The sequence below is a fragment of the Antedon mediterranea genome, chromosome 11, assembly GCF_964355755.1.
Source record: "Antedon mediterranea chromosome 11, ecAntMedi1.1, whole genome shotgun sequence".
NCBI classification, from domain to species: Eukaryota; Metazoa; Echinodermata; class Crinoidea; order Comatulida; family Antedonidae; genus Antedon; species Antedon mediterranea.
The window spans coordinates 7,805,654-7,828,725 of NC_092680.1; the positions used below are offsets into that span (position 1 = coordinate 7,805,654).

The 23,072-nt window shown below is 34.2% G+C and overlaps 2 protein-coding genes and 1 pseudogene across 3 annotated transcripts; all 3 read left to right on the forward strand.

Annotated features, from left to right (window-relative positions):
• Positions 1-1,374: 1,374 nt before the first annotated feature.
• Positions 1,375-4,030, forward strand: LOC140061959 (uncharacterized; annotated as a pseudogene).
• Positions 4,031-4,328: 298 nt separating this feature from the next.
• LOC140061960 (arylsulfatase J-like) lies at positions 4,329-10,007 on the forward strand. The gene is given in 8 exon segments (XM_072107997.1): positions 4,329-4,675; positions 5,444-5,630; positions 6,610-6,770; positions 7,100-7,313; positions 7,968-8,195; positions 8,197-8,220; positions 8,757-8,867; positions 9,536-10,007. Coding segments are annotated over 8 exon segments (1,443 nt in total). The 5' UTR covers positions 4,329-4,423; the 3' UTR covers positions 9,802-10,007.
• Positions 10,008-13,060: 3,053 nt separating this feature from the next.
• LOC140063246 (arylsulfatase J-like) lies at positions 13,061-19,591 on the forward strand. 2 transcript variants are annotated; one of them, XM_072109761.1, is made up of 8 exons: positions 13,061-13,488; positions 14,727-14,764; positions 14,847-14,995; positions 15,222-15,385; positions 16,066-16,279; positions 17,441-17,696; positions 18,528-18,679; positions 18,997-19,591. In XM_072109761.1, exons 1-8 carry the CDS (start codon positions 13,186-13,188, stop codon positions 19,311-19,313), a joined length of 1,593 nt encoding a protein of 530 aa, XP_071965862.1. In that variant the 5' UTR covers positions 13,061-13,185; the 3' UTR covers positions 19,314-19,591. The 2 variants fall into 2 exon arrangements, with proteins under 2 accessions (XP_071965862.1, XP_071965861.1); XM_072109760.1 differs by lacking the exon at positions 14,727-14,764 and having other exon boundaries at positions 13,062-13,488; positions 14,809-14,995.
• The last annotated feature ends 3,481 nt before the right edge of the window (positions 19,592-23,072 follow it).

Below are 23,072 nucleotides of genomic sequence, written 5' to 3' on the forward strand. Positions count from 1 at the left end.
CGTACTAGGCGTTACGCGTTATAGCGCCCTAATTACGGCGTTATAATGCCGTATTATTATAAAATAGTTGTTTTCTCTGGCGGAAATCAGCCATCGTATAACTGAGGGACCTCGTTGCAATAATTGTGCTTTAAGGCGCCTCTTCCATGGGTTATTGAACATCAATCCAAAATACTCATATTTTTTTCAAAATACGTCAACTTGAGGGCGCTGAACTAATCTAAAATACGAAATTTTTTCTAAAATACTGAAAAAAAAACGTTATGGCGCTATCGATTTTCTAAAATATGCGAATTCTCAATGTTGGAGCTCTTTTTTTTTTCAAAATACGCGATTACACAACACTTTAAATATGACTATTTTACCTGCAGCGTTTTTGTAACTGTATTAGACCTAATTTGATAGTTAAACTAGCTACGTCTGGTATTGTCTATCATACATTACATATACTTGATTACATTATTAATGTATAAGCCGTGATGGATTTCATTTTAAATTACAAATTTATTTTGTTTAAGACTAAAATGCTTGTTTTACTTGAAGAATATATATATATTCTATTAGGATGCTATTGAGTCCTGACGATAAAGGCAGCATTTGGAAAGACCTGTATTTTAGGAAACTATTACTATTAGCACCGTACCCTAAAAAATAAAAAAAGATATTTTTGACAGACTCGCGTATTTTGAATTTGCTTAGCGCGCCCTCAAGTATTTTTGAAAACTTCAGTCTGGAAAATTATTATCGCATTCTATATTTAATGTATTTTGAATAGCAATTTTTAAAAATAGTATTTTCCAACTTGACGTATTTTCGAAAAATCGTGTACAATAGTATAGATGACGAATTTAAAAAGAGACTCTATGGTCTGAACACGATGTTCACATGCTCACAAAGATTATGCGAAACCTTAATGTTTACGAATGCGACCGGAATTAAGGTTGACTGTTTATTATATATAATATTATATAAAAACTATATTTTTTAATGTCTGCTTTAAATCATAATTTACTGACACTAGCGATTTGAAAATCATTTTTTATACAATCTGTATTTTTTTCCAGGGAAGAGTGAACTCATTTTTGCGGTTGGTTCACGATAAATAAATGAAACGTAGGCCTATATTTCAGCAATTGGCGTCATAGGCCTACTTATTTGAATTAGATTTTGACTCTTTAAAAAGTGTTCAAAAGCACTTCACTTTTTTGAAGTGAAAAGAATCAAATTAAACTTTGTTATTAATATTTGTTATTTTGAACTTAAAGTGTTTTAAATGTTGTTTGTGTCAGCGCTGCTATTTTGCTTTTGTTTTCTGGATAATGAAACCTTATCGAAACTACCGTACTTTACATTACAATATTGGTGGCGTGTAGCATGAATGGTGGGATACAACATGTCTGCATTCGTTTCTGTTTGTATTTATGCGTTTTGCTTTGCTTGTATACAAGCACAGATGCTAGGTGTATTTGTTTTGCCACATGGTGGAATTGCTGCCTATCCAAACAATTTTAACACTACAAACTCTACAGCTAAATCAGAGGCTTATAAATTGCACAACGCAGCCAAATATGTAGGCCGAACAATCACTGAGCTGAAACCCGATTTTATATTTCTTAGTACGCCTCACGGCGTATCCGACTCGAAAGACTTCCTGTTGTACTACAATACTGTTGCATCCGGAAATGGCAGGACAGACGGATAATTGTCCGCAGCCTTGTGTAAATGTATCTATTGGTCTAGATACTAACGTTACTAAGAATTTACTTGAACAACTAGAACCGAAAGCAAATATAAGTGGAGCTACTGCGTTTGGGCCTCCCGGAGAATCCACGGAACCGTTTCCTTTGAGGTGATAGGCCCCTCTTCTTTCAATTCAGGCATTACTCAGTCAATAATTTTATTTATAGTGTACTGTAATAATATAAGTTACAGCCATTTGTTTTATTTGTATTAGCTCAGCTATTAAAATATGTATGTGTATATATATGTATATATTAGTCTTGCACTGATGAATGGCTAGCTTTTCTGGCTGTTTTACTGGTTACCCGTTTTACTTTATCGTTTTGATTTAGCTTTTCGCTTTTTTTTTGTATCTCCATCGAGATCCAGCCACTGATACCCACAGCATTGTAATTTTTTTCAGTACTTGCCTAAGAATTTATATGTATATATCCGATACACGAAATGTTTAAAAACAGAAAGCTTATGTCTCAGTTAATACTAAATACTGTAGATAGTATTTCATTTAATTAAAGACAAATCATAAATATTTATTTTTGGGGATCTCTATCAACCCGTTGCGTTGAGAGCGGGTTTCTAAAACTCTATTTTCGAGGTCTTTATTTTTTTTCAGATGGGGTGAAGTAATTCCGTTGTCATTTATAGATAAAGACACACTAAATTATACAAAGGTTGTAATTTTATCTCAGCCAAGTAGACGTTATAAAGAAGACGTGCCAATGGTGCCAGAACTGATGAAACTGGGTTTGTACATTATTAATACAGTAGAACCTTTCCTTATCAGCGGACAAATGATTAAGAATATGCTTGTATTGAAATATATTGAAATATATATTTATACTGGGCAACCTCTTCAGTCAAAGACTGGTCTCCCAAAGGGCCCAGTTGGTGATCAGTGGCTGTGATATACTAATACACCGGGGTAACCCCCTACTCGTCTCGAAAGATGTACTAGGTTCTTTAAAGTGAACACGAGCTAGATATGTACACTGGACCTACGGTTTATAGTCCTTATCCGAGAAGACTTGTTCTACCACCAGAACCATGGAGTGAGTGAGCCTCAAAACCATGCCGATGTTATGGCTACGTAATTACGGTTCCACTGTCTTAAACGCTCGGCCACTCACTCATTATATTTATATTATATTTACTTCCACACTGAAAAGAATAAACATATTTTTTTTAATTCATATATATTTATCTCAACTGGGACTTTTTCTCATTCTCACAGATTTCCTCATCTTTATCGTTTCAAATTAATTTGTTTTAATTTTGTTTTAGTGTTTATCCTTAAAATTCAGGAAAGTGATGTAGCTTATCGTGTGTGGACCATCAAAAACATCAGTGTGCCAAATGTGAGCACGCACCATTCACCGTTTTCGGAGTAGATACGAATTACGCGACCAATTTAGTAGCTTTAATATAATATATAGAATTTATTTCAAAATGCATGGTTTATTTTTGTACATTTCAGGTGAATCCATTTTCGATATACTTGAAACAACTGGGAAGACCTACGTTGTAGTGATTAGTTGCGATCTTGCGCATACTCACGATAAGAACGGTCCGTAAGGGTTTTCAACTGCCGCTGCTCCTTTTGATGAGGTAGGCCAACTCATAGATGGTCATAGATAAGACCATGGGCTAGTAAGTGGTCCTCAACGTATGTTAAATAAACGATGTGGTATCAGTAGGAGGATTCAAACGGCTGCGTTATCGAATTTTGTAAGGGATTTTTATTTTTTCCCTCTACCATGTGAATTTGTGTCCCGAGCCACTGAATTGAGCATTATTAAGCAGGTAAAAAAAAAACCTTTTTACTATGTCTGCTAGTTTTCGTGGACATTGATAATCGTATTTTCTTTGTGTTCCAGGCCTGTGGAAATTGGGCTAAAACACTGGATGGTACTTACCTAAATATAAAAGCAGCTGCTTACGTGGATAAAGCACTATCATGTGGATACACAGGTCTGGTGATGGCTAATGCCATGTCACCCGAGTTATTATGGAATGATGGTTGCTTCGTTTGTAGATGCTAGATATAAAGATAGCACGATCTGAGTATATATATATTGATTTATACAGAGAAAGGAGCCACAATTTGCGTTTTTAGCAGGCCCACTGGTGTGACACAAACTCTGTTCAAGAAACTTGTTGCTACTTTAGGATATTGAAATCCAACTTAATCGTGTTGATTGAAAAGAAACGTTAACATCAATAATATATAATTCCACTAACATCAAAAAATGTAAAAATGATATAATGCATAATGAGTCTCATTAATTTAATTAAATTATCATTTTTTGGATAAAAGTAAAAATGTAATCAATTGTTGAATTGTGCACTTATGGATAATTGAGGATAATTTTGAAATTCAAAATAGCGGCTGAAGGGGTGGTCGAAAAAATGGCACCTAACTTTTTTGGATTCACTATCTCAAGTACAACAACATTAGCTAAACAAATCCATTTTGGCACAAATATCGAGATGGAAACCGCCACACTCAAAATGATCGTATTCCATGTATAGCAAGTAAACGCTAGTTGAGAGCGCTCTATAGATTACGTCCTTGAAATATCACATGATCGATCAGGTGGCGTTTGTGTTTAGGTAACAATTATATTCCCTTACGATACCAAAGTGAACAATTCACATGCATATCGTGGTGTTGAACGGTTAAACAATGGTTAATACTATTTTACCATTGTTAGCTTTGCTAGTAGTACTTTCTCGGCAGATTGAAGCTACTGATAGACCGAACATTGTGTTGATTGTAGCAGACGATTATGGTTTTCATGACATTGGTTACCACGGTTCAAAAATCAAAACACCGACTTTAGACAAATTGGCAGGAGAAGGTGTTAAGCTTGAAAAATATTATGTTCAGCCGATATGTACTCCAACAAGAAGTCAGCTGATGACCGGTAGATATCAGGTTAGTAGTTGAACATTATTACTCCATGGTAGTTATTATAGTAGCTAGATTAGCTAATAATTAGCTAATCTACTACTATATGCGTATAGCCTATATTCTAATTTTTGATAATGGCCTATACACGTTGTAGGCCTACACATAATGTATTTTTTTATATTTTGTATTTTTGCTGAAACTTTGTTCCCTATTTGTATGGGTTTCTCACATCTTTATTCATCAATTTACTGTAGGCATTATCAGCACATAATACCGTTTTTTGCTGCAACTTCACCGTAGCGCTATATATATCTGTAGGCCTACGTATATGTTCATATGGCTACTGATTTTTTTTTGTGTGTAAATAAACACGGTGACATGTCCACCTGTTATGTAAATTAGCAATATGTCTATGGTTATAAATGCCACTAATACCAAATGTTTGCTTTGTATTGTTAAGTTAATTTAAATTTCATGTCGAAGCTGAAGAGGTCAAATGTCACATCGTAAAAAAAGCAGAACTTAAACTTTACTTGGGTCTACTACTAAATTAATTGTTCAACTCAATTAGGAACCATGCTAACATTATTTTACTAGGCCTATAGTTCTACGTTTGCTTATGGGAAGTATTTATATACTGACATAATATTGGAAATACGTTCTGTTTTACATTAATAGCATCAAATGACTTAAAACAAACTAAATCATAGGCTACATTATTGCTGTAAAAATGTAGTTATATTGTAGTAACTGCAGTAAAATACGGTAATGTTTAATAATCCTTTATCACAGATTCACACAGGTTTACAGCACGGTGTAATACGACCAGATGTTCCAAACGGTCTACCTCTCGATGAAGTTACTCTACCACAGAAACTAAAAGAATATGGTTATGCAACGCATATGGTTGGTAAATGGCATCTTGGATTTTACACGGAGGCATGTGTTCCAAATAAGCGAGGCTTTGATTCATTTTTTGGTTAGTAGATGTTGTTTAGCCCTTGACGACGTTTAATGTTAACTCGACAAACGTAGTAATATAGAGGAGGTGAGACTGTGTTACAAACTCGAATCTAATAAAGATATATTGTCCCCCTGAAAAAATAATTTTTGTTTTTAATATGCCATTTCACCTAGGCCTATAATAGTTGTTCGCTTTGACAAAACATTGGAAAAAAACAAGAATTATTTACCTAAAAAAACTGTAATTCAAAGCAAACAAATAGTTAAATTTTCTTGTCAAATTTTAACTAAAATTATGGTTTATTATTATTTTTCGTGAGCTCAAATGCATTTAAAATGGTAACTTTCATTATTAACACTAATTGATTTTTTAATCTTTGAATCAAAGGACAATAATGTATTGATTGTAAATACGTAATTATGAATAATTAGCTTAATGTAGGTGGCAAACTACGATAGGCTAATAATGTAAGGACAATAATAATCCATGTCTTCACTGTTTACAAATTAATGATTTAATCAATTTCCAATATACAACAGTTTAGAGTTTGTCTACGCCTGTAATAAATTACTCTAGATTCTATACGGCGATTCTACGTCTTAATAATTAGTAAAAAGAGAAATATGTTGGTACATATGTCGTTTCATACGTATAATACGTTAGTTTACTAAACGAATAATAACATAAAACAATATAGAGACTATGGCAAGCCATAATAATGTATATACTGTATACAGTTTATAAATAATAATTATAAAAATGACAAATTATGTATACTAACATTGAATTTGTTTGTAACTACTATAGCTATGTGTTAGGATGTTTTGCTCTACTCTGACGTACTTTATACTTAAGTACATTTGAGGATACTTCGAGAATTACTTGCGATTAGTATTCTCAATGTAATTATTATAAAGTACAAATTACGTCAGAGTAGGGCAAATTATACCAATTGTATTACAATACCTAATTATTGATGCTATTTCTTGTAAAGGTTACTATATTGGAGCCGAGGACTACTACACTCATATCAGAGAGGGCGGATATGATTTAAGGGAAAACTATAAAGTAGCGACAGAATACAATAACACTTACTCTACCGTTTTATTTGCTGAGAAAGCCAATGCTGTTATCAATGCTCATAACAAAAGTCAGGTATATTACTTCTATTTAAATTATTTTATTTTTAGTGACTCTGCTCGGTCACTATGCGTTTTCAACGCTTCACAAATCCACGCCGGACCACAAAATGAGTGTGCAATGTTGTGTAGTCCATGTTTCATAATTTTTCAGAAAATGATGGCTTAAGCGAACAGTGAGATTTCATCGTCAACAAGTATTGTCTGATCTAAAAAAAATATCCCTGTTTTATTTGTGTTGAAAACATTTCTAAATAACTGCAAAACTTATAACGGCTAAAACAAAGTGTCACGTCTAGTAAAACAATATACTATACTATACAGTTAATGATGTACTTTTTTCAGTCTCTGTTTCTGTATATACCTTTCCAAGCAGTACACGCTCCTTTGGAGGTTCCTGCCAGTTACGTAGAGCCATACAAATCGATTTATCCCAATGATAATTCGCGACAGACATACGCCGGCATGGTGACGTGTATGGACGAGGCAATTGGTAACATTACCACCACTCTAAAAACAAAAGGACTGTATGATAATACTGTTATTATATTTTCAACAGGTAATGTGAACTTAAGCTTTGTTATCACTAGCGACGCGACGTAACGCAACGTAAGAAAATGCCCTTCAGATAATTGTGTTTTCCCCCGCCTGCGTGAAATCAAACCTGCGATGTGTGCAGCACTGTTTCGTCGTCGGTTCCCACTTGTGATTACGCAATACATTACTTTGTGTCGATACGTCGCTGCGTTGCGTTACTTTGCGTCGCTAGTGGGAACACGCTTAAAATATATTATTAATTATTTAAATTCATGTATACATATATATATAAATCTCGCACTCGATACATACACGAACGGCGGTATCATACGGTCGATAACGATCATGATGATGATAATGATAGGGAGAAATATTTATTAAGAAAGACTTGTACTTCTATTCTGATATAATATGAAATAAAAATATATTTGTACACCGAGGACGAAAATACAATATTAATTTAGTAAAGCGGGCTGTAATAATAAATGAAATGATGGTATACGTAGTTAGTTAGATAATAGTCGCATTTAGTGCAGTGCAAATGGATTTGGTACAACAGAGAAAGTGACTTATTTTAAGTTGGGATAAAAGTCGATTGTTACATCTTTATCTTCGTTGGTATTATGTGATACAGCAATGATTAAATCCTATAGAAATATATACTTTTTCTTTTCAGACAATGGTGGACAGGTTAGAGCTGGTGCAAATAACTGGCCATTACGCGGTTGGAAAGGTACACTGTGGGAAGGAGGTGTCCATGCGGTGGGCTTTGTTCACAGTCCCCTTCTTCCAAAACAAGTTCAAGGAACTATCAACAATGAACTAATACACGTCAGTGATTGGTTCCCAACCATTGTAGAGGGATTGGCTCAAGGTGATACTAAAGGTACTAAGCCTCTTGATGGATACAATGTATGGCCGTGCATTAGGTAAGTGAAAGGCTAGGAAATGAACTACAGTAAAACAATAAACTATTGTAAATAACTAGGTATACGAAATATCCAGATTAAATTGAATAGTCTTTTCTTATCGAGTTGCCTACAGCAGCATTCCTACTTCCAAAACATATCATTTTTGACATCGTTCTATATAAGTCCCACCTCTGTGAATACTACCTCCGTGAATGCTACCTACGTGAATGCTACCTCCGTGAATGCTACCTCCGTGAATGCTACCTCCGTGAATGCTACCTCCGTGAATGCTACCTCCGTGAATGCTACCTCCGTGAATGCTACCTCCGTGAATGCTACCTACGTGAATGCTACCTACGTGAATGCTACCTACGTGAATGCTACCTACGTGAATGCTACCTACGTGAATATAATAATAATTTACACGTATTCGTACTGAATGTTTTTATTTTGTATACGATGCTACGTATATTATGTTTTCATATGACTGAAACTGAAATAACAATTGTACACAAACGTGTTTATTTCAAAACAGAAACCTTTTTTGTGTTTAGTAAAACTGACTATCATCCATGAGGGTAAACAGTGGCAAAACAGCTCCTTTGATGTTCGAATAAATGCCGCTCTTAGGTCAGGTGATTGGAAGATTCTTACTGGTGTTAAAGGTAAATTCTACCTCTTATTAATGTTACTTAACTATATTAATCTGTCTACTTATCAAACTAGTTTGTGCCTATTACTTTGGTCATGATAATGCCTAAATATGGCAGTGATATGGCATCATGTCCATAGGCACATCACATTTTTTGTCACATCAAGTTTGATAGTGTAGACAGAGCTTTAGTTTATGTCGTACATTCTATTCTGATCTAGTCTGCTTACTTAGTTATTCTAATCGCTAGTTTATATTATTTCTAAAGCGTGGTTCCCCTCAGAGACGCAATGCAGGAACGTACGCGCAACGCAAGCGAGTTGACAAGCCACTGTTCCAGTAATCAATCGCTTGTGATTGGTCAAATCACTTACGTTGCGTTACGTCCTTGCGCTGCGTCAATAATGGGAACCAAGCTTAAGGTGTTTATCCATCTCCGCTCGCCGAAACTGTACAAATAAAAAAGGAAAAAAATCATTTTAAAACAGGAAGCCAGACTGAATTTACCCATGTTTTATTTTTTCCTTGGTAAACCCCGCAAATCTGTCAAAAACTATGTATCCACAGTTAAAGTTGATATATTAATAAACTAAAGGCACGGATACTATACTTGTTTAGTTCTCATATAATATATACCGTAATAAAATACATTTACGTTTTAATACTTTTTTTTTTAAATAGGAAGTGTGGATTGGGTAGTGCCACCAGATTCTGGTATTTCGCCCATTCAACCTGTTGTTGTGAAAAACCAAGTATTGTTTTTGTTCAACGTAACTGCTGATCCAAGTGAATATAACGATCTATCTGGAAAGTATCCAAAAGTTGTCGATATGATGCTAGAGAAGTTAGCGAGTTACAATAAAACCGCAGTACCATGTAAGTTTCCGTTGCCGGATCCTTCCTCGGACCCTAAACTTCACGGTGGAGTGTGGGGTCCGTGGCGGTAGGACGCGTGTTACATTCGTTTATTTTTATGCAATATTTGTACTTGCCATTTTTAATTTTCATAAATTAAATATTCATCCTTCTTTTCAAAGTGCCTATAACATGTAGGCCTACTATATTTTAACAAACCCAACTCGTTGCAAAAGCTTGTGTAATGAGCCTCTGTGATAAATATTTTAATTAAATATTATAGAAACAGCAAAAATGTTATGACTTCATAGTTTCCGATTAAAATCATTTAGTGAACTTTCTCAAGTAGTTGCAAGTCGTTGATTGATTCGATAACTCAGTTACTTCCTTTTATATTTCTGCTCAATGGCATGTTTGTTGTCTTGGTGTTCCATACTAAAGCTTGATTTCCACTAGCGACGTTTTGAAGCAAAGTGCTGTATTGCGTAATCTTGGAACCGACGATGCAACAGTTCTGCAAACATCGCAGGTTTGATTTCACGCAGGCGGAGACATCAGAACATGAATTATTCCCTATATATAAAATCTTTGGAACTGCTAATGCAAAAACAAAATAAAATAATAAAAATAAAAAAGTTATCATATATATGTTGCTTTAGGATGTTTCTGAAATATTAAATTTTTTGACATCCAACAATGTATATATTAAATGAAGTAATTAAAACTCGCAAATAAATCACTGCGAAGCGAACGTGTATAACAATGTGTTTTTATGACGTCATGAGCTCAGGCATGCATCATGGGTGTGTATAATATATTCACGCCCTCTATAGTTTCTGCCTTAACCTAATATGAAAACAAATAATGCAGGCGGGAGAAAACACAATTATTGGTATGGCATTTTCTTACGTTGCATAGGTTGCGTTACGTTCGTTCTAGTGGGAACCATGCTTTAGAGAGCATTCGACACCATAGCTCATGGATTTTTCTCAAATTGAAAGCTCCTTGTTATTCGTAATGTGACAATTAAGATGTCGCGCTAAATAGAAGTACGATACTTGCTCAAGCACGAGGGCGTGTTACCACGGTGTTCACAGCAGAGAGTAAAACTTACACCCTGGTTTAGAGCAGCTAATGGTACGACGACTCATTCCATTGTCTTATTTTATAATAATTATGTCAATGTAATGGACAGACTAAACGAAATATATACAATTCAACAACAATGAATAGAGGCAAGTCACAAGTGAAATGATGACGAGTCTCGCGTCACAATCTAGAATTTACAATCGTTGGCGGCGCACGTCTTCATGTTGTGACAAACTGTCGAGGTATATCCAGAGCGTCATTTCGACGATCGAGCATTCTCTACATCTACGGAGCGCCATTTATGCCTGTATTTACTTACGAAATAGAAATAGTACTACGGTAGCTGCTCCACTGGACCAAATTTAGCACTAGTGGAGCGCAGTGATATAAAATAGAAATAAGTCACTAATTTTAATATCTGTTCGTATGTTAATACACTCTGCTCAAGTGGACACAATTTGGCGCCAGTGTGGAGCACAGTGATATAAAATAGAAATAAGTCACTAAATTTTAATATCTTTTCGTATGTTAATACACTGTGCTCAAGTGGACCCAATTTTGCGCCAGGAGAGCACAGTGATATAAAATAGAAATAAGTCATTGGATGTTAATATATTTTCGTATGTTAATACACTGTGCTCAAGTGGACCTAATTTGGCGCCAGTAGAGCACAGTGATATAAAATGGAAAAAGTCACTGAATTTTAATATCTTTTCGTATTTAATATACACTATGCTCAAGTGGACCCAATTTGGAGCCAGGGGAGCACTGTGATATAAAATAGAAATAAGTCACTGAATTTTAATATCTTTTCGTATGTTAATACACTGTGCTTACGTGGACCCAATTTGGCACGCGCGCCAGTGAGCACAGGAATATAAAATAAAGAAAGTCACTAAATTTTAATATCTTTTCGTATGTTAATACACTGTGCTCAAGTGGACCCAATTTGGCACCAATGGGAGCACAGGGAAATAGTCACATACAAAAACATCGAGAAAAAATACTTCTGGGATTTAAAAATATTTCAAACTTGGTATTATTATGTTCAATATCGGTTACTCCATCCGTAAACCAAAAGAAAAAATAGTTTCAAGCCACATCAGTGATTTTAATAACTTGCGTTCGCTTAAGATAATGCTTATGAAAAAACATACAATTCCGACACATATTATGTTAAACTCTAATAATGATTTTGACAACAAAAAAAACGGTTAGGAATTCGATTTTTTCCCTGTAAATTGAGCAACTTAAATTAAAAATATACCAAGAAATATATATTGAAATCAAGGAGTATTTTTTTTTTACAAAAGAAATGTTCGTATGTTAATACACTGTGCTCCAGTGGATCCAATTTGGCGCCAGTGGAGCACAGGGAAATAGTCACATACAAAAACTTCTAGAAAAAATATTTATCGAATTCAAAAATATTTCAAACTTGGTATATAAGTTCAATATCGGTTACTTCATCCGTAATGCAAAAGAAAAATTAGTTTCAAGTCACATTAGTGATTTTAATAACTTGCGTTTGTCTAAGATAAATACTTATGAAAGAACATACAATTCCAACACATTAAAAAAAAGACATATGTTAAAAATATGAATTATGTAGTAACATATTGAACGTGTAGTAACCTATTGAACGTTATACTACCAAATTTCAAATGTTTAGGACAATTATTTTATGACAATCAACATTTAAAGTTTAAAAAATGTCTTGGAATTCTATGTTCTATCATAAATATACATTTTAAACGAACGAAAATTACTAAAATCACTGATATGGCTTGAAACTAATTTTTCTTTTGCATCACGGATGGAGTAACCGATATTGAACTTATCTTGATGTTTTTGTATGTGACTATTTCCCTGTGCTCCACAGTGTATTAAAATATGAAAAGATATTATAATTTAGTGACTTTTTTTCTATTTTATATCACTGTCCACTGGCGCCAAATTAGGTCCACTTGAGCACAGTGTATTAACATACGAAAATATATTAACATTCAGTGACTTATTTCTATTTTATATCACTGTGCTCCACCGGTGCTAAATTTGGTCCACTGGAGCAGTTACCGTAGTACTATTTCTAATTCGGAAGTAAATAAAGGCATAAATGGCGCTCCGTAGAAGTAGAGAATGCTCGATCGTCGAAATGACGCTCTGAATATACCTCCAAACTGCTAATATAATCTTTAAATGGATGTCAAGTTTTGGATACAGTCACTCAACAGAGGACGCACGATGTATAGTTACTCGCATTTTGACATGCGATTACATTATTAAAGTTGGTTTACCAGCAGTTTGCACTACCAACAATCCGACTTAATTCCGTTTATGGTGAATAAATAAATTAACATTCATTGGATTATCGTAAAAGTTAAAGTATGGTTAACAGGGTACTTGTGCCAGTGCTTGCTCTTTTTCTGCTGCTAGTAGTAGGCCTACTTTCTCGACAGATTGAAGTTACAGTTACTAGGCGGAATGTTGAAGTCGTTCCTGTTGTTAAGCCGAACATCGTGTTGATTGTAGCAGACGATTATGGTTTTCATGACATAGGTTACCACGGTTCAAAAATCAAAACACCGACTTTAGACAAATTGGCAGAAGAAGGTGTTAAGCTTGAAAAATATTATGTTCAGCCGATATGTACTCCAACAAGAAGTCAGCTGATGACCGGTAGATATCAGGTTAGTAATCAACCCTTACAGTTTCCACTTAATAGATGTCCCCAATAGATGTCCCCCTCTGCCATTTGTTTTGTGTAAAATTTTTAATTTCTGAGATTTGTGACAGTACGCCTAAATTATATTTTCCCCAATTAATTTCACTACTGTATTAATTTGAATTGGTTTTAAATCGCATAACATTTTAATTCATGACCCTCGTTATTTGCTGTTACTTCGATTTCAGTGAAACAACCCAAGACAACTTTATTTGTGCTACTTAAATGTAGTTCAGCCGTTTCTGAAAATTGTCACCGTAGGCGAAAATATCACAAACCCAAAGAATGCCTTTAAAAATACTTAATAATGAATGTTTTTATATTCATGCAATGGTACAAATAATTTTATTCGGTGAAAACAAATATGCAATTCTATTTTCACTCGGGCCGCCTCGCCTCTAGAATATTTGTACAATCGAACTCATAAACATTCTTTGTTTTATACAACATCAAAGTAGATTATTGTCTATTCGCGAAACAACAGATGGTGCTGCTATTGGATTAATAATAATAATAATAATAATAATAATAAACAGTATTTATATAGCGCCTAATGGATCACTGACCCCTCTAGGTGCTTTACATTAGACCTTAACTAATGGTAATAAACTATCCCCCGCCGGACACCATTCCGGTATTTCTTAGTCGAGGTTTCGGGGATGGAGACAATCAATAATGTGAGAAAAAAAATGTAATTAAGCTTAACTATGCTTACGCATATAAGATTTTGTTTTTGTACACGAAAAAAGGTACTATATTATACGATTGTGTTAAAATAGTACGTATTACTGCACGTCATGTGACCCACAATCGTCCAATCAAATGACAGGAATTTATTTAGATTTTATATAAAGCGTATAACTACGATTTTTTTAATTCATAATTATTATTCATCATCAATTGTGAGTGAAAAACGAAAGGAAACAACTATATTTAGTATAGGGCCTACACAAATGACAAAAGAAAACAGAAAATAAAAATCTGATAATCATATTGATAGTGTGACACATTAACTTTACTACTCCAAACTTAAATATTCATTCATTACTTCCACGTTATTATAACCTATACAGTATTTTTTTTATTTAAAGAGTTAAAAAAGATGACAGTATGAACGAAAGGTATAGACAAATAAGTGAGGTAATCGTTGGTTCAAACTTGATTGAACATTTAGTTTTTAAATAATTATTATTTAATTATCAGATTCACACAGGTTTACAGCACAGTATTATAAAGTCAGCCGTGGACTATATTTATTTAGTTAATTGTTCAATTTAATTATCAGATTCACACGGGCTTACAGCACAAAATCATAGAGCCAGACTCTCCAAACTGTCTACCTCTCGATGAAGTTACTCTACCACAAAAACTGAAAGAATATGGTTATGCAACGCATATGGTTGGTAAATGGCATCTTGGATTTTACAAGGAGGCGTGTGTTCCAAATAAGCGAGGCTTTGATTCATTTTTTGGTTAGTAGATTATTTAAGGGTCTATCACTTGTTCCGGCACGGTTTCGGTCCGGTGCCGGCAATCAAATTGAACGTCAATGTTTCGTTTTCACGACGCTCCACGCGGCTATGCGCCAATCGATATGCGCGTAGGTCAGATCAATCGATATGTCGTCGGTCGTTGCCTGGACCATCAAAATTGTGTCGAGGCTTTAATTTATTTATAGTATTTTTATTTCTGGTAAAGGTCATTATGTTGGACATGAGGACTACTACACCCATATCAAAGATGGAGGATATGATTTCCGGGATAACTATAAAGTAGCGACTGAATACAATAACACTTACTCTACCGTTTTATTTGCTGAGAAAGCCAATGCAGTTATCAATGCTCATAACAAAAGTCATAAGGTAGTAACTTTTATTTAATTAATCGAGAAATCGAGCCCGCGAGATTGACGTTTCATTTGTTGCTGTTCTGTTTGTGGGTCAGGATTTTTCAAATAATTTATCCTTAAGCGTGGTTCCCCACTAGCAACGCAACGTAAAGCAATGCAACGACTAGGAATGCAACGCACCGTTTAGCTCGGTTCCCACTAGCGATAATAATTGTGTTTTCCCCCGCCTCCGTGAAATCAAACCTACGATGTTTGCAGCACTATTGCATCGTTGGTTCCCACTTGTGATTACGCAATTCAGCACTTTACGTCAATACCTCGAAGAACGAAGTGCTGTATTGCGTAATCACAAGTGGGAACCGACGATGCAACAGTGCTTCATTCAAACATCACAGGTTTGATTTCACGGAGGCGGGGGCAAACACAATTATTGGAAGGGAATTTTCTTACGTTGCGTAGGTTGCGTTACGTTGCGTCGCTAGTGGGAACCAAGCTTTAGGCCTAACTGGAGTTCGTGTATAGTTTAATTTAAGATTAGAACTGCATCATCAGCAATTATCTGGTCTGATAAAAACGGAATTGGTCTAGGCCTATCTGTTCCTATATTTTACTTTAGATAAATAAATGAATTGTAAATATTGGAAACTAAAAACAAAAGAAATTAATTAAATAAATGCCATTTGTGTTTTTCAGTCACTATTTCTGTATATACCTTTCCAAGCAGTGCATTCGCCTCTAGAGGTTCCTGCCAGTTACGCAGAGCCATACAAATCGATTTATCCTAATGATAAATCGCGACAGACATACGCCGGTATGGTGACGTGTATGGACGAAGCAATTGGTAACATTACCGACACTCTAAAAACAACAGGACTGTATGATAATACTGTTATTATATTTTCGACAGGTAATGTATACTAGAAGATGCAACTACATCTCTTGTGATTACGTTAACGATGATTTTATAGATAATATTAGTATTCTTTCAAGCTTTCTTTTTTTATTTATTTCTTTGTTTATTTTGTATTTTTTTAGTTTATTTTGTATTTTCTCTTTTTATTGTTTGAAGGTCCCTAATGATAAGCTTATGCTGGATGGATCACCCTCATAAAATATTGTTGAAATAAATAAATAAATAAATTTATAATATAAAATTCAAGCAAATTTGTTTAAATATATCGGAATTTCTAAATATATTAAACAGAAATTTGCTGTTTACATCTCATTATTGCATTTACTACTATTCCTTTATCAGTTTAGGTGGTTTGTAATTGGAATCTAACAGGATATATATTTATTCTTTTATTTTGTCAATAAGAAGACTTTTTTTGTGAATATTTCTTCACGTTTCACATCGAATTAAATTTAAAGAGATTAGTAGGCTTAATCATTTTTGGAGGACCACGCTTAAAACATTTGGCTTCATGTTTCTCCCTATCTACCAAGAAGGATTTAATTTGATAAATACCTTATTGTGTTATTATTATTGTTGTGCGGATAAACAAACATGAAACTTGAATATTGTCACTAAATCATTCTATCGAATAATAGTCATAAATGAGTGCACATACCGCATTAGCTACAGACCATGAAACATATTTACTTTAGCACTTGATTTAAAAATCCCTTTTACCATTGGATAAGATTGTTGTTGTTATAAGTTGATGAAAGTATGCTTACAACACCGGTTTATCATTTTACACTACCCAAACTTTCTTTGTAAACAATTATTTTTAAATTCAAATAGCACACGGCAGAAAGACTACTATGCTTCGTTAAACTAGAAAGTATCTTAGGTGGTTATTTCTATATACCATTTATCAATAAAATATTATCTATGAATGTAAACAGGCAATTCACATGACAATATTTCAATATTGAAGTTTTTTTCGAATTGTAAAATCTGATAATCATAGGCCTAATCATGTTGAAATATAGGATTATATGGAATCTTATATAGCGAGGAGCTAAGTTTAGGCTTACATGCACTGAAGGTATAGGATAAATATAAATTACAGCGGCAAAAAAAGTGTATGATTGAATGTTAGAAATTATTTTTTCTTTTCAGACAATGGTGGACAGGTTACAGCTGGGGGAAATAACTGGCCATTACGTGGTTGGAAAAACACACTGTGGGAAGGGGGTGTCCGTGCGGTGGGCTTTGTTCACAGTCCCCTTCTTCCAAAACAAGTTCAAGGAACTATCAACAATGAACTAATACACGTCAGTGATTGGTTCCCAACCATTGTAGAGGGATTGGCTCAAGGTGATACTAAAGGTACTAAGCCTCTTGATGGATACAATATATGGCCGTGCATTATTAGGTAAGTAAAAAGCTAAATTAGTTTATGCATTTAAAATATTAAACTACTATAAATAAGATACAAATACTTTTACACAAAAGGATATTATATGCATTTCAGTTAACGTATTTGTTTGATGTTATTATAATTATTATAAATAAGGTTCTTTACGTGCGTAATAGTTGTCCGGAATATAATCATCTTCCCCAATCCTAAAATGAAATCCTCTTATCAAGTATAGTAACATTATAAACAAATCACATGAATTTTACTTTAAAGATATATTGTCTCTTTTGTAATTTTTTAAATGCAATTTCCACATAAATAGTTTACTTTAACTAAAAAGTGAAAAAAAAAAAGCTATGAAAAAAATATATAGATATATAGCATATTTTCTGCCAGATAATGGGGTTTTGTTAAAGTTGAACCGTATATTTCGTTTTTTTTTATAATTGAAATCATTCCCGCCCCAGTTTTTTCCTATAATAATAATAATAATAATAATAATAAGATTTTCATAGCGCACAAACTCCAGAGTGCTCAAGGCGCATTTAAAAATAAAAAGAAATAAATCATACAAATTCCTGACAAATAAAATGCAATTTCTTTGGAGGGTCCCCATCCGTTGTCGTTCTGTCGCGGTCCCGGACCCCTACCTAGGTAGTGGATAACTTTTATTCATATTAAACTGCAAAATGGCTTATTCAAGGTCTGATTTTATTAATCTTTATTTTTTATGTTTTTGAGGGACAATACGTATACATACATCAAAATTATGAATGATACGTATACACATCATGATATTAAAGCACCAGTTTAAAAAATAGAAACTTATTTATTCTTTGTGTGTAGTAAAAACGACGTCTCTCCACGAAAGGAAATTCTTCATAATATAGATCCATTGACAATCATTCAGGGTAAACAGTGGAAAAACAGCCCCTTTGATGTTCGAATAAATGCCGCTCTTAGGTCAGGTGACTGGAAGATTATTACAGGAACCGAAGGTACATTTTACTACTTTAAAACAAAATTAAAGTCACTATTATTCTTATTCTACCCTGCTTATTCAGATATGCAAATCACTGACGCAGGTCCTGGGCAGCACCGTCGGTGTGTACTCTCCAACATGTTTTTAAAGGGGTTTTAGTTTCCCCACTTTTCGACACAGAAAAAGGTTTAGATATCCTTTGGGTGTTTTACTCCTTATTGGGTCTACCACACACCTTTCAAAACAGGTCGCGGTAATTGATGCTAAAATTACACTAAATGTTCAATATTTTATACATGACGTTGTAATACGTTATTCGATATATACTTTTAGGAAGTGATGATTGGGTGGTGCCACCAGATTCTGGTATTACGCCTATTCAACCTGTTGTTGTGAAAAACCAAGTACTGTTTTTGTTCAACGTAACTGCTGATCCAAGTGAATATAACGATCTATCTGGAAAGTATCCAAAAGTTGTCGATATGATGCTAGAGAAGTTAGCGAGTTACAATAAAACCGCAGTACCATGTACGTTTCCATTGTCGGATCCTTCCTCGGACCCTAAACTTCACGGTGGAGTCTGGGGTCCGTGGCGGTTCAGTAGGCGAGACGCGTTGTTACATTCGTTTTATAGCCAATTCTTGCAGTAAGAACTTTCCGGACTTTAGTATTTTCGTTCAAAATAACTTCAAACACTATCAATTGTGTACTGTTTCTAAAGGCACCTCTTTGCCAAAAGTTGATGTGCTTGGATATCCTCCCCCAAATTTACGGTAATAAAATAACCACAAGGCAGGCAGGACAACAATCTGAGATTTATGTTAGGTAATAAAAAGCAATCAACATAGTATAAAATACATATGTATAATGGAAAATAAGTAAATTACGTATTGAAAATAGAGTATTCTACATTTAAGCTTAGAGCTTGCGGATTTGTTTTTGTTTTTCTTTTTGTAAGTTATTAGATTTTTTGATTTGAATAAAATCTTTCTGAAATAAAAAAAAGAATTGTTACAAGACGTTGATGTGCTTAGATGTCTGTCACTAGTAATACTATTTTTATTTTCTGCTACATAATTTTGGTGATTTCTACGTCATAGATCCAATGTTCCCGGATATCGCATCAGGACGCATGCGCAGCAATAAAAGTCAAAGTCGAATTGCTATAATTATAATAAGTAACTCATGAGTGCATCTTGCATACGACTAGTTTCCTGACCACAATAAAACATTTATATTTAGTGAAATACCTGTAATAAATTCTAGTAGTACTGACCCTACGTTAATGCCACGTCAGGCCTACAATATTAGCCTTATTCTTTCCAAAATCCCCTGCAAAAACACACGTCACTTCTCATTGTGAAACACGTATACCTATCTATATCCGTTTTCATTAACAAACACAAAATGAGAGGCAGTACATGACATTACTTTAAATTATTTCTAACACTTCAAACGCAAATTTAAAACAAGGAATATTTCTTACAAATAACGCCGCTCAACTGTTTGACCTTTTGACGTAAAAGTTTTAATTATTGTTCTTTCTTCATTAAAAGATGCTTTTTTTTATTGATATTCTATTTAATAATTTAAGAAATAATGAATTATCATCAATTATTTTAGTTTAACAATCAGTAGAGTACCGTAAACATTTTGTGTAAGTCAGTTCTGTTTGCTCTGGGTCCCAACTCGAAATGTCCCTATATTTACCTCCGCCAAGGAGGTATATGTAATCGGTAGCGTGTGTTTGTTTGTTACTTGGCCAAATTGAAAAATTGGCCAAGTATGTTGATCTGTTTGGTTTGTGTGTTTGTTTGTTTGTTTGTCATCACTCTAGCGCTCACAGTTTTGATTCGAATGACTCTAAATTACTACCATACATGTCACCTGGTGCAAGGACGACACTGTCCAATTTTGGTTAAAATCTGGACCACGGTCCCAATTCGGGACCACTTTTAAAAATTATTTTCAGACCTGCTAGTGTTAAAAGATAGGATAGAATTATCAAAAGCCGGTGAGCAGTCTTTAATTAACAAGTAAACTAAAATTGCATTTTCTCGAGAACTACTTCTCCACAAAACTTCATTTTTGTACAAGAGGCAACAGTTATAATTTGTGATTTGTGATTTTAAAACATAAGTTGATTTAATATACAGGTTTTTTGATGCGAATAGTTTAAAAAACCTATTTCTTTTCAAATTCACCCGTGTGTTTTTCGCGTTGCTGTTTTATTGTTAGTCGACTGAAGCTATTGTTAATTGAAAGGCTTGTTACATAACCTTTACACCAAACTCGTATACACATGATTGTAGTGGATTTAGCCTAAAAATCACACAGCATAAGACACACACTTTTGGTAAAAATCGGGTCAAGGTCATTAGGCCAATTTTGATTTGGCCAAGTATCGCGCTATGCGCGAAGGCTAGTTTGTTTGTTACTTGGCAAAGCACGATAGCGCCTACAGTTTTCAAGTTATCGTTCTGAATTTTTGGGTGTAGATAGGTATATATTGTCAGACCATGCCTATTGAAAATCAACAAAATTGGTTTATTAATAACTTCACAAATAACAAAAATGATATTATTTTCAGACCGGCTAGTGTTAAAAGATAGGAGACAATTTTCAAAAGCCGGCGAGCAGTCTTAAAGTAACAAGTGTACTGAAATTGCATTTTCTCGAGAACTACTTGTCCAAAAAACATCATTTTTGTACAAGAAGCAAGAGTTATAAATTGTGCTTTTTAATTTTAAAACAAAAGTTGATTCAGTGTACCAGCTTTTTTATACGAGTAGTTTAAAAAAACCTATTTCTTTTCAAATTCACCCGTTTGTTTTTGGCGTTGCTGTTCTATTGTTATTCAAATTAAACTATTGTAAGTTGATAAGTAGTTTTGTTAGCACCAGCGTGTGTCCTTCCTTATTTCATCAGGTATATACTTACAGAACATGCCTATTGATTTTCAGGTAAATTGATATATTACTACATGGGTTAAGGCAGAGGCGCGGCAAATCGGTACAGCTTCAAGACACTCCTCGATCATTATTCTGGTCAATCTTGATTTTAGATAGGTCATTGTTGCAATGCCGGAGTTGTTTGTATCAAAAACTTATTTAAACAAATTATTAACCCCAGCAGGATTTCAACAATGTAAAGCTAATACCTAAAGCAAAAAAAATGTATCTTTCAACATGCTCCGAGTCAGTGGATATATTTTGCCAAGTATTTCACTCAGTTTCTGAGTGCTTTCATTTGTTTGTTTGTTAGCAGGATTACTCAAAAGGTAATTACAAGATCTTTGCCAAAATGAATATACGGATAGATATGTGGTCAAGGACCATTCCATTAAATTTTGGGATCATTTGGGACCATGGTCCCAATTCTGGACCACTTTTTCGGTATACTGTTCAGACCTGCTAGTGTTAAAAGATAGGACAGAATTTTACAAAAGCCGGCGAGCAGTCTTAAAGTAACAAATAAACTAAAATTGCATTTTCTCGAGAACTACTTGTCCAAAAAACTTCATTTTTGTACAAGAGGCAAGAGGTATAATTTGTGATTTGTAAATTTTTTTTTGATGCGAGTAGTTTAAAAAACCTATTTCTTTTCAAATTCACTCGTTTGATTTTCACGTTGCTGTTCTATTGTTAGTCAACTGAAGCTATTGTTAATTGAAAGGCTTGTTACATAACCATTACACCAAACTCGCATACACATGCTTGTAGTGAAATTAGCCTAAATCACAAACAGCATTAAGACACAGACATATATATATATATATTTCTTTTTTACCAAAGAAATCTTATGTAGGAGAATTTTACAGTAGGCGCAGGTATGCACTCTCGGAGTGTCTTTCTAGTTCATAATGTGACGTCACTTTATGAGGGGGAGCTTTCGACATAAAAGTTCGATACTTGCTCAAGCGTGAGGGTGTGCTATTTAGTATTACGCAGTTAGGTAGATTATTGGATATTTGTTTTCAAGCGAATGATTATATGCCATTCTTGCTTACTGGAATTACGTCACGTTGGCCGGTAGCATTATTTTGTTTTCCTATGAGTTTAAAACAGAACTCATGAATATAAGTTCATGAGAAAATTATGAAATAAATTAGAACATTATAATGCATCCCGGTAAAGGGACGAGATGCCTCTTCCGATGACATTTCACATTACGCACTAGAAAATCAATGTCACTCTAATGTACTCCGTTAATCCGGCTTTAAAATTAGCATATCGATTTTAAGATTATTTCACAAAATGATATTCAGACCAGCTGGTTTAGTGAACACGCATTTTTTGTTCGTCCTTCTTTGTGTCTAAGTTGCAGAAGAACAAGACCTTTTCGCAGTGATTCTTCTTGTATGAAACGTTCATTCCCATTTATCTTCTACACTTTTATTTGATTTAAGC

What these genes read in the sequence shown, in the direction of transcription:
- LOC140063246 (XM_072109761.1), top strand. Translation starts at nt 13,186, where the DNA reads ATGGTTAACAGGGTACTTGTGCCAGTGCTTGCTCTTTTTCTGCTGCTA. An exon ending in CACAGTATTATAAAGTCAGC is followed by an intron (nt 14,765 to 14,846) that starts CGTGGACTATAT and finishes CATAGAGCCAGA; the next exon opens with CTCTCCAAACTGTCTACCTC. An exon ending in ATATGGCCGTGCATTATTAG is followed by an intron (nt 17,697 to 18,527) that starts GTAAGTAAAAAG and finishes CTTTGTGTGTAG; the next exon opens with TAAAAACGACGTCTCTCCAC.